Source organism: Electrophorus electricus, chromosome 3 (genome assembly GCF_041902795.1).
Source record: "Electrophorus electricus isolate QZ-2024a chromosome 3, ASM4190279v1, whole genome shotgun sequence".
Taxonomy (NCBI): domain Eukaryota; kingdom Metazoa; phylum Chordata; class Actinopteri; order Gymnotiformes; family Gymnotidae; genus Electrophorus; species Electrophorus electricus.
Genome location: NC_137499.1, coordinates 19,649,491 through 19,661,990, shown reverse-complemented (window position 1 = coordinate 19,661,990; position 12,500 = coordinate 19,649,491). Strand labels below are relative to the sequence as shown.

At 45.7% G+C, this 12,500-nt stretch overlaps 1 protein-coding gene across 7 annotated transcripts in view; it reads right to left on the bottom strand.

Moving 5' to 3' along the window:
• Positions 1-4,214, bottom strand: part of cacna1ib (calcium voltage-gated channel subunit alpha1 Ib) — a 72,484-nt gene extending 68,270 nt beyond the window's left edge. For 2 of the 7 annotated variants that reach the window (XM_081710490.1, XM_081710492.1), the window contains exons 1-3: positions 3,792-4,209; positions 2,882-3,303; positions 677-810 (exon numbers count right to left, since the gene is read on the bottom strand). In XM_081710490.1, coding sequence (XP_081566616.1) covers positions 677-810; positions 2,882-2,974 — 227 coding nt within the window. In that variant the 5' untranslated portion in view covers positions 2,975-3,303; positions 3,792-4,209. Of the gene's footprint in view, positions 1-676; positions 811-2,881; positions 3,304-3,791 lie in introns of all 7 variants that reach the window. The other 5 variants (XM_081710494.1, XM_081710495.1, XM_081710497.1 and 2 more) reach the window with 4 other exon arrangements.
• Between the last annotated feature and the right edge of the window lie 8,286 nt (positions 4,215-12,500).

The window sequence follows — 12,500 nt, the reverse complement described above, 5'->3', positions numbered from 1 at the left end:
AACGGAAAAGCGAACGCTGCTGCTTAAGAAGGATGGGCGATGTGGCGGCGGCCCGGGATTAGAGAGTCGCGTGGCTCCATTGTGCTTCCCGGCCTGCCGTCAACTGCTGTTCTCTCAGCCCGGAGAAGTCGCTGACATTTCGGAAGCTCCAGCAATAGCCGCTCCGGACCGTCTCCCCTCACACTGGCTACTGTTGACGCGACTCGACATGACGGGAGAAAGAACGTTAAATAAATAAATAAATAAATAAATAAATAAATAGCCCTTGATGGAAGTCACACTCCGTTCCAGACGCCGTGATATGGAGTCAGAGCCCTCGGGCGGCAGAGCAGGGTAAAGGCAGAGCTGACCGGTTGTGGGGGAAGGTCCTCTGGAAATTTCTGCATGAATGACATGGCAACAGCGCAAAACTGAAGGTATCGTTATTGCTCATCTTTTTTCTGTTATGTTCTCTTATCTGCCCTCATAAACCCGGAGTTCTGTTGGGTTTTCCTACCCAAAGTTTATTTGGGGAACATTCCATACAGCAGTGTGAGTCTGCCATGTTTTACTTGGGCCCTGTGTACGCCCACGGGCATTCGGATATGGCAGGGCCCAGTGGTGGAGCACTGGCATCTGAATGGCCAAGGGCCAAGCTCTTCAGATCAGAAACGCCGAGGTTTCCGCCATCACTCACCCGGCCATGACGATGAAGAAGTCCAGCCTGTTCCAGGTGTCGCCGAGGTAACAGCTCCTACCAAAGATCCCCAAGGCGATCATCTTCACAACCATCTCCACCGCGAAGAAGATGTAAATCATGGCATCAAATGCCTGAAAGACGGAAAGAGATCGGAAAGAGACTTTTTTTTCCCTTTGTACAGTAGTAGATAAAAGGTGGAGATCTTATCACAGATAAACTTACATCAGAATTTGCGTATGAAATGGCCATTAAAATTAAAGATGGCCCAGTCTCTGCTGTTACATATGTTTGTATAAAGGATTATTTGGTCTTTTAAAACAGTTGGTATTATTATTATTATTATAATACCACCTAGGTGATTCATGAACCAGTTTTGTGTGCGTGCGTGTGTGTGTGTGCGAGAGAGAGGGAGAGAGAGAGAGAGAGGAGAGAGAGAGAGAGAGAGAGAGAGAGAGAGAGAGAGAGAGGGAGGGAGAGAAAGAGAGAGGGTGAGAGAAAGAGAGAGAGAGGGGGAGAGAGAGAGAGAGAGAGAGACAGACAGAGAGGGGGAGACAATGGGTGCATTGACTGAATCTTAATGAAATTCAAATATGGTTGCAGAATGCCACTGACTTCAGTATCTGAATGCTTGTTTAATAACCTTTTTATAATTTATTTATTACCTTTTTTAATTGCTCTGTGCGCGTGCGTGCGTGCGTGCGTGCATGCGTGTGTGTGTGTGTGTGTGTGTGTGTGTGGGTGTGTATTATAGAAATCTCCAGAGGTGCAGGCTAAAATATAGACAGTCTGAAAAATCAGGCCAATCAAATGACAAAGTGCTATGCCCTTTCTGTGCCGATAGCATTGATAGCTTATTAGTGAGTATTGACTGGAGCTGTTAGCTGTGAGTGAAAACCTTCACGGTCTCTCCTGCTAGAAGATCTCAAACTTGCTATACACCTTTTCAGTTATTCTTTGTTCTACCTGTAATGACACTTATTCAGTGAATACTTTAATAACCCATCAGCACATCTAAACCGTATAAATCCATTATAATATCAATTTCTATGCATTATAAATGCCTTTTTTAGAGTTAAACTCCTTTTCTATGCTGTTCATCCATGTTCTTCTCTGCTGTGTACCTACATCAGGAAGATAAAAGGGATAATAGGTTGGGTTCTTAGGGCACATTCAATTGTTGGCACCGGTATAGCTACAGAAGTGCAGGGATATCCTGTGAGAGTGAAAAGATTACACAGACAGACACAGAGCGTGTGTGTGTGTGTGTGTGTGTGTGTGTGTGTGTGTGTGTGTGTGTGTGTGTGTGTGTGTGTGTGTGTGTGTGTGTGTGTGTGCCTGCATGCGTGTGAGCGTGAAGTAGTAGTAGTATTAGTTTTGTAGTCTGTATGTTTATGTATCAGTCCAACACTACAGCAGTCCGAGCGCTAATACTGCAGATGGAAGGTGTGCTCCTACGGGAAGCCTGCAGCGCTGCAGACAACCAGACACACCGAAGCTTGGTTGAGGCGGGGCCCGAGCTCTCGAGCAGCGTCTGACCCTCTCTCAGAGCCTTCCCAGACTAGCGGAGCGCAAAGAGAAAAAAGCAGAAGTGGGAAAGGAGGCACTTCACTCCGGCACGCAGGGGGTTGAACAGCGGCAGGGTCACCGTGTCACGTTAGACGGAGGCGACCGGGGACCGGTGCAGCTCCAGCACGGAATTAACACCTCCGGAGGTTACCTGTGTCCCGCTGGACTTAAATAAACGCTGTAGCTGTTAACACTGCAGTAGGGCTTTTGCTGTCTGGATACAGAAGACAACTGTGTGTGTGTGTGTGTGTGTGTGTGTGTGTGTGTGTGTGTGTGTGTCTATGCATGTGTGACCTCATTTATTCAAAATTATGCAGAATTATGATTACTGTACAAAAAAAACACTGGCGCTTAAGATTAATATATAGGCACTGCATCACGTACCTACAATAATAATAAACCCAGCGGATAAAAAGTATTAGAACATATCGTGAATGTGTGTTAATGTAAATGTGCATGGGTATCACAAGGACGAGCATCGAGAGGAAAAGAGTATTCACTAAGATACGATGGCCTCACGCGCGACAAGTAGTGAAAAACCATTTACAGTAGCAAAAGCGACATTTGCAGGGGCATTTTCAGGATGAATATAACGGCGCTTAACGCATCTGGACAGCGCAGACGTGGAAACCTCACCTGTAGCACCTGGCAGCGCTGGGAGGAGCAGTCGATGTTCTCGCAGGGTTGGTACATGCCCAGCGTCACGCAGTTCAGCAAGATGACCATCATGCTTACCCTCTCGAACCACGTGCAGCTCGTTAAGGCCAACGCATGGTCAGCTCGGCTCGTTCGTGACACCCGAATCCGCTTTGTTGCGGTCGAAGTCAAGTTTCGGGTCACTCCGACCCGTCATATCGCTTCGCGTCGCGGCTAACGATATTCATTTTAGCTTCGTTCTTCCCGCCCTTGGCTTTCGTGCGGAGCTCTGGCAACACGCGGACTTTTCTGCCGCACGGGCGAATCCGGCCGCTCTCCCCGCAGCGGAGCGCAGTTTCGCTAACTTTCTGCGCGGCCACGTGCGTCACCTCGTTTTTGCATAGGAACCGACCGTTCGCACGCTATGAAAGAAAGCCACAAGCACGGAACTGCACGTTAATAAAGTGGAAAGAAATGAAAAAATACTATAAATAGAAAAAAAAAGTGATTCAGTTAGGTATTGTGATATAATAGCTATCATGTTTTATTATTATTATTATTATTATTATTATTATTATTATTATTATTATTATTCAGGCATATAAAAAGCTTTGAAGCCAACACAAAGGTACTTTAAGAAAATGTAAACGTCACCGTATGCGTAAATGACATACTGGGGAGGAAACCGAGGTGAGATACGTATAGTAAAATGACAGTTTCACTTTAAAACATGAACGGGAACACATCAAAAGTCCTCACTCTGCTTTTTTAAACAAGACAGCAGGAAGGAGTGAAGAGCTTACCAATGGAGAGAGAGAGAGAGAGAGAGAGACTGCAGAAAGCGAACAGGCATGAAAAATGCCACTAAAGAACAGCAGAACTCCTGAACGTGGTAACTCATCAGTCTCACCTTTATGCGCATCAGCCAATGAAAGAAAAAGGAGTTCCTCTTTTCTCTCTGTGTGTTAAGAATGAGGAAGGACAGAAATGAACAAAAGATGAGAGGGCTGACAGAACAGGGAGAGAGTGGCGAGGAGTGTGAGAATAAATACGTTAGAGAAGAGCCACAAAGAGTTCACCAGTACACGAGGAGGAGTCATTCTCTCCGGATTACTCCGGAACATTCTGAGCTGTGTTCCCTCAGCGAAGTGGGAATCATAGCCTGAAGGTAAATAAACTAGGCCAAATCAGCTGCTATTTAATTACATATCAACAGCACACACATTCCTTACACATCTACTGCACACAAATGTCTGTGGACACATACACGCGTACACACACACACACACACACACACACACACACACACACACTAGTTGTGTGAGACACACCAGGAACTTTCTCACTACCCCAGTGCATTGACAGCTAAGTCAATATATCAGATTTCTCTCTCTCTCTCTCTCTCTCTCTCTCTCTCTCTCTCATTCTTTTTCTCTCTGTCTCACATATACTAACAGCAGTTCACTAACAGAACATTTCTCTCAAGGCAACCCACATCCACGGATTCTGTATTCTGCAGTTCCAAACTCAATAACACTCGCACAAAGCACTCTAATGCATCATGAAGGTTCCATCCTTTGGACCAACAATCCACCGAGCAGGGGAAAAAAAAAAAAAAAACATTTATGAGTCATCTTTCTTTTTTTTGCCTGAGTCATGTACTTCAGTCCTGTTTCATTTAAACAAAATTACCTGAATTATGAAAGACATTAGTCTTTGTCCCTTTACTTCTGTCTCCCTTCCAAATAATCCCCTCTCTCTCACACTCGTTCTCTCCCCTCACTTCTGCTGCATCGTGTCATCTCTCTCTTTCTCCCCTCTCTCCCTCTCTCTGTCTGACAGCTTATTAGCTGTAGTGTAGGGATTGTCGGCAGGAGCAGGAGAAGGCGGGTAGCCACTGAAGTCCCTCCGCTGGCATGCCGCACTGTAAACCGCCAGTTTCTGCTCGCGCTGCCTCAGATGAGCCTTCCCCGGAGCATATTAACCAGCCAAGGTGCGTTAAGGGTGCACGCTTGACTTTACGGCGAGGAAGGAAGGCCTCCCTTTATACTGTACGGCAGTCATTGCTGCTACTTCAACAGGTATTCCAGTACCTCCAAAACACAAGCCTCCACCATGGTGCGGATGCTCGGGGTAAGTTTCGCTTTGCTTGCTGGAGTTGGGAGAGCCGAGCGCTTTCTGCTGTTGGTATTAACGTCAGCTGAATGGAGACATCCGCCTCTGGGCAGACCGAAACACGCGGGTCGTCTGTGGCCAACCCCAGGCCACCCGGCCGCCTCGCTGGATATGTGCTGCAAGAATATCTGGAGCTACTGCTATAGACAAGATGGTGGCTAAACCCTCTCCCCAGGCCAATTTGTGACTGGCTTCTGTCCAGAATAGAGTGGCCGCAGGAACAGATTGGGCGCCGAAATAGATGCGGGCTGGGAGAAATCTACCATCTCGGCGTGCAAAGCTGAAAAATGACTGTTAAACCTGTGCCATGGCAGTGCTAACATACATGAGAAGTGCAGTGCCAACATACATGAGAAGTGCAGTGCCAACATACATGAGAAGTGCAGTGCCAACATACACGAGAAGTGCAGTGCCAACATACACGAGAAGTGCAGTGCCAACATACACGAGAAGTGCAGTGCCAACATACACGAGAAATTCAGTGCCAACATACACGAGAAGTTCCGTGCCAACATACACGAGAAGTTCAGTGCTAACATACACGAGAAGTTCAGTGCTAACATACACGAGAAGTTCAGTGCCAACATACACGAGAAGTTCAGTGTTAACATACACGAAAAGTTCAGTGCTAACATACATGAGAAGTTCCGTGCCAACATACAGGAGAAGTTCAGTGCCAACATACACGAGAAGTTCAGTGCCAACATACACGAGAAGTTTTATGCTGGCTGCTGGTATCAGGATTAAAGTACAAATGTACATAGATTTGGGTGTCTTTATCTGGTCCATTAACTAAGTACTTCATGTCCATAGGTATAGACCAGAAAGGACAACTCACAAGCCTTAAATGGCTTTTTTGGACACTAGCCTGAGAGGGTTGGATGTACGCCATTGCCATTTTGCTATGTGAAGTGCTGGAAAAAAAGCACTTTGATTCGAGTGCCATGATTACCAGTATTTTAATGATATTTGTTGGTGTTTATTGCAGAATTATGGGTGATGTATTTTGGTTTTTACAAAGAGAGGCCACCATGAAACGTACCATCTAGAGGTGTGCTTTTGTGAAGTGATGTGAAGTGATCAAAAAGAAGAACATCTGGAATAAATACTGCACATGCAATAGCAACTAAAAAGGTTGTATACACTAATGTGTTGTTAATATAGCAACAGTAGTTGTATACATTGAGAACAAGAATGATTGGTTACTGGAAGATGCAGTTCAACTCAGATACAGTGCCTCGTTCCGTTCAACTCAGACACAGCGACTCCTTCGGTTCAACTCAGACACAGCGTCTCCTTCGGTTCAACTCAGACACAGCGTCTCCTTCGGTTCAACTCAGACACAGCGTCTCCTTCGGTTCAACTCAGACACAGCGTCTCCTTCGGTTCAACTCAGACACAGCGCCTCCTTCGGTTCAACTCAGACACAGCGCCTCCTTCGGTTCAACTCAGACACAGCGCCTCCTTCGGTTCAACTCAGACACAGCGCCTCCTTCATTTTGATTTAGGCTGCAGTTACTGGTGAAATAAAGAGCAGTGGATGTGCTCATCCACAGAGTAGATAAGGCAGAAAGGATGTATAGTGTCTGCTCAAAGTCCACACGTACTGTGCAAGTATGGTGTGAAGAGGGGAAAGAGAGAGACACACTCAGACGGAGAGAAAGATAATAAGAGGCAGAGGGAGAGAGAGAGAGAGAGAGAGAGAGAGAGAGAGAGAGATGGGGCTGAGAGAAAGAATGAAGCTGTGACTGAAGCCTTCACAACCACCCCACCTCCAACCCCCCCCAACACACACACACACACACACACACACACACACACACACACACACACACACACATACACACACAGACTATGGGAGAGGGCCCGTAAACTCATTTGCTGGGAGTGAGGAGAGCACAGATATTTAATTAGGACAAATGTATTTTGAAAAAAAACTATCCAAATGATAACAGAATGGCACTTCAGAATAACATATTTTGCATTTCAAAAATGAATATGCACTGCTGCCTAAATCAATCAAACCTTTATTAACATGACAATGACTATCAGATATTCAAATCTTACAACCAGTGTTTCAATTCTTATTTCTAGTGGAACGAAGTTCCTGAACATGACCTATAGTGGTACATACCATCTACCCAGATACCATTGTTTCCCTGGTGACATGCTCATGCGAGCATTCTGATCTCTGATCTCCATGGCAACAGGAGTTTTTTTTAAAATAAAGTTAATGGAGAGCATTACGGGGAGTTGATTGCATGCTCTAGGGCTTCCAGTCATCTCAAAAGTGCTAATGTCATTAGAGCGCTCACTCCCACGCGCACAAACATCAACAATGCAGCACACCAAACTCACGCAACGCCTCAGCTCTGGTCCTGCAGATGTTAAACTGCCTGATTGACAAGAGATGTCCCCTGACACTGGGACCTGATTGACAAGTGATGTCATTTGTTGGGTTAAGAGACAACACTACAATTATGGAAATTAAACACGCTTCACGTCCATGACTTCCACCGTAAATAAACATGTGCACCTCGGACACATGCCAGCCCAAACTCTGACGCACTGCTGTTGAAATGTCTTCTTGCTTACTAAATGTCTAAAAGACTGACTGTGAAGAACTATGAGCTGCTGTAAGTACCAAACGACCAGAAAACCACCCTGCTGGCAAAAGACTAAACTGATGTCCATACGGAACAGACCTTGAAGCTACATACAGGTTACAAAATGATAAATGTGTGTTTTCCCAAAACAGCCATCTAGTTAGGATGAGCAGACTTTGCTCAAAAATTCAAAAATTCTACACAGCATATTCATAAATATGCAAATGAGGCCTGCCGTATTCAACGTATTTAGGACCCAGTGTGATAAGCCAGCAGTCAGTGTTCACCTCTCATTTACTTCGAACTAAGCTGTGCTTGTGTCAGCACTGGCTGACTTTGCCAACCAGTCACTGCCTACAATAATTCTTTATTCCTTTCAAAGCATTAAATCTGTATTTGAATAAAAGTCAAGGAGGTCAAGCCATAAGTGTTCTGGAATTGTGCCACGCATTTTCTGATGACAGAGGCCATGTACATTTGCGAGAATTCTGGGTGGACGGGGGGATCTCGCAGTGACGTTTAGATCTAACATGGGCTGATGAGATGTGTCTGCTGATGTCAGAAGGCTGGGTGTTGGCCTGCGATAGTTAATTGTCAAACATGCTAATAAGACCGGTTGGAGGTTTCTGCGTCACACTGCACATCTTTACTAATGATGAGAAACCCGCACTGTCCACCTTCAGAGCACGCATAAAAAATAACAACAAGAGAAATCAACTTCCGTGTAAGAACAAATAAGACTTCCTCAGCATAAAAAAAAAACTGTTGCCTTCAGACTATCCTGTTGGCATACGTTTTTGTTGGTAAGTCTAGCTCTGTGAAAAAATGTAAAAAAAACCAAAAAACAAAACAAAACATGTATTTGGTAAAGTTCTAAGGAGTCCTATGATTAAACACTCGCTCATTAGCACAGCGCGATATGCTTGCTGTGTAAACAGGCCCTTCCCTGCCAGCGCCGCTAGCGACGGAACGCGGTGAGGATTCCTCAGTCAGAAGACAGAACCAACCCTGTTGCTGTGGTAACATGCTTCAGACAAAAGAGAGAGAGAGAGAGAGAGAGAGAGAGAGAGAGAGAGAGAGAGAGAGAAGGAAAAATATAGGGAAAACAATAGCTGGGCAGTGTTTATGGAGAGATGCATCCGAGACAGACGAGGGAAAACAAGGGGGGGGTAGAGAAAGCCAGAAAGCGCAGAGTATACTCAGGTACAGGATCAAACTACAGGATCATTTGTAAAGATATGTTGGAAAATCTTCAAAAATGCATCCTCCACCTTTAAACTTCTTTTGAAACTGCTTTACCAATTTTTTTTTAGAAATTCCATGTTCTTTCAAGTTTGTAGGGAGTTTGTTTTGGATTAGCCTTGTCTGGATTTTGGCCAAAATGTCCATTATGTTACGTCATCTTAGAATAGCCACAGTATCTACAGGACCCATCTTTGGCACTCCCCTGTCTGCTCAGGACAAGTGAACACATGCCTCCTTTCTTTTACGAAAATCACAGGCCCCGAGTCTGCTCCATTAACTGCTAGCCTGCGCGAAGGCAGTAATTGTTGCTCGGACAGCATCGCTCGGTAATAAGTGCTGCAGCTGCCTGATGCTCGCTAGTTCCGTGCGTTCGCCACGTAACGCCACAGCCAGTCCACAGCTGCAGCCGCACAGATAGTCCCAGTGACCTTCTTCAGGTACAGGACGATTTACTCTGCCCCACACAAACAGGTGATATCCCTTCACCGAGATAAGGCAGAGAGAGAGCGCGAGAGAGAGACAGCAGGAGAGAGAGAGAAAAATGGAGGCAGAGAGAAACATGATGTTAGCTCATGCATGCACAGTCACTGTCAGGATGTAAATAGCTCTGGTGAGAGGAGATGGCAAAATGCTTGGAGTAAATCCTGCACATTAGTTTTCATTCTGCCACTCTGTCACGTTTTTTCCCTCTGCTGTTCTCTCTCTCTCTCTCTCTCTCTCTCTCTCTCTCTCTCTCTCTCTCTCTCTCTCTCTCTCTCTCTCTCTCTCTCTCTCTCTCTCTCTCGCCTCCAGTTCTTTCTTCCATTTCTACAGGGCTCATCTAGTCTGTGAACCCATTACTCAAATTCAGAAGGCTCCATCACTCCACAGTTTAGTGGCCGAGGAGGCTGTTGGGGGTTTATTCAGAGCTGAAGTAGGATAAGCACTGAACAGTTCTGTTGCTTCCCACTACCAGATCTGAGGAACTGTTCTCTGCGATCAAGACCCGACGAATATAGGCAATAGATCCCTGTTTTGTTTTGTTTTTTTCTCTTCATCTCTGTCTGCTTGCCTGCTCACATGAAACACTGGAATATGACAGGTCTGCACCTGTTCCTCATACGCGTGTGTGTGTGTGTGTGTGTGTGTGTGTGTGTGTGTTATAAATACCCTTGGTCCATAGGATTTGTAGTGATAATCAGAAGCCATTCTTTATCTTCCTTTTTTCTCTTGCTCTGAAATGCCGCTGTTGTCTGTTATCTCTCTGAAAGGTGTCTAGGACATTCACGGCACTGCTCAGCTCACCCTCCTCCTCTTTCATTAGATCCCTGTGTTCTCCCTCCGCGGTAGCGTGCAGTGACCCACAGCCCTTCCCTTTAATGCTTTAGTCCCGTTGCCCATTGCTGTCTCTCAGCGTCCCGGTGAATTGAGCTTTTGACCAGTCACCTGCTGCTTCTACAACGACCCCTTACATGTGCTCTCTCCTGAGTACTGACACTTGCGCACTCTCCGTGCGCTCTCTCCTGAGTACTGACACTTGCGCACTCTCCGTGCGCTCTCTCCTGAGTACTGACACTCGTGCACTCTCCGTACGCTCTCTCCTGAGTACTGACACTCGTGCACTCTCCGTGCGCTCTCTCCTGAGTACTGACACTTGCGCTCTCTCCTGAGTACTGGCTTTTTTTTACCCTTTATGTACATAGTATGGAACCGCTAAAACACATTTTCTGAAATTACATGCCGTTTTTTGAAGACAAATCCAAAAATTGCACAGTGCATCTCCGTCTGACAGAAGGAAACTACAGACTCAAAAACATGTCGACTTTGCTCATAATACTTTCCAAACGCCCACAGATCGTTCATATACATGATTGCTGCTGAGCGTAAACTACGCACTTCTGCAACCAACAGTTGGGGCTTTGAAGACGTTCCTGTAGAGCCCAGTCAGACTGTCAGTCCACAATCTCTCAAAATCACACAACTGGGTTGAGATACAATTGACATATGATTCTCATAATTTGTACACTCGTCACACCGCTCAGCAACAACTTGCCCCTTGAGGAAAAGACCAGTCCCAGCAAAGGACTCAACACACACATGTCAAAAGGTGAAGAGTCTGAATAATTTGGCACTGAACTGCAGTGACCCTTCTCTCTAAGGGGTCTGGTGGACCCACAAACACCATCTCCAGAGGTCGAGCATGCAGGCTTACTCAAGCTCTACTCCTCCACTTCTCCTTACACACTGCACTAACACACAAACCTCACACACACTGAACGTGCACCTTCAACCACAATTTCTGTTTACTCATGTTATTCCCACACATCTAAATGCATATGCTGAATTAGTCAGTGTTCTCACTGAAACACTTGTCTGTTGAGCAAGTGCGATGACAAACCCTCATCGCAGTCACTTAGATAGATTTTTCTTGAAAAATCTTTGATCCAAAGTTAAGGAAAAATGGACATTCTTACTGTACAGTGGTAGCTCAGTGGTTCAGGTATTTGAATAATAATCTGAAGGTTGCTGGTTCACGCCCCACCACTGTTAGGCCCCTGAGTAAGACCCTTAACTCTCAATTAGTACTCAGTCATAATTGTAAGCCACTTGGAATAAAAGTGTCAGCTGAATGTGTGTTAGCAATTAAAGAACTGTAAATGTCTGGTGTTTATTACTCACAAGACAAATGACTTACAGTAGATGTAACATACTTGGCAAACAAATGTATGTTATGATTATGGAGCCTTAAATTGCTCGTGACTAAAAGCCAGCTACTAAAACCTGCTGCATGCTCACAAGGTGAGCATTCATGACCACAGAATAATGTCAATAAAGACAAAGCCATCACTTACAGTATCAGTAAGGGCCTGGCTAAGATGAACTGAATGTCATGGCAGTAACTGGCACACTGATAGTAGCGTGAGCTGGTGATGTAATGGTGAAGACAATGGTGGCATCCGTAATGGGATCTCTTAACTTGCTGTTGCTCTCTTTCCTCTGTTTTCCTGCCTGTGTTGACAACGAGACAGCAGCGATGCGCCACCCATACAGTGACAGCTGTCACGGGATTGTGTATTAGTCCCACCCCCACAGCTGACTGTTAATACCAGCCCCATCCTGAGCGAGCCAACCACACAATGAGCAGCTGTCTCAGTACAGGGCTATCCTCACACCAAGCCAGAGAGAGAGAGAGAGAGAGAGAGAGAGAGAGAGAGGGAAAGATGGAGACATTGTCATGGGGTTTTTTTCTTCCAGTGCAGACTGCCGATTTGGGAGTTAAAGAGTCAGGCAGTAAGCTGCGATGGCCATGTAGCATTTTGGATGGTCATGGAAAGAGACGGAGAGTCCGGGCTCCTATCAGAGGCCACCGCGCGCCAGGAGGAGTCGGCTTTGATGAAAAACCATCAGCCATTACTCGTTTCTCTATCTCAGACCTCCCCTTCCACCTTCTCTCTCTCTCTCTCTCTCTCTCTCCCTCTCTGTTATTCCACTCTCTTTCACTTCCATCATGGCCTCCCACCATCTTCATGTTGGTTCAGAGCATGCCACATACCGCTAGGTTGGTTCTTTTTTTTGGGGGGGGGGGGGGGTTTCAGGTAATGAAGTGTGACATT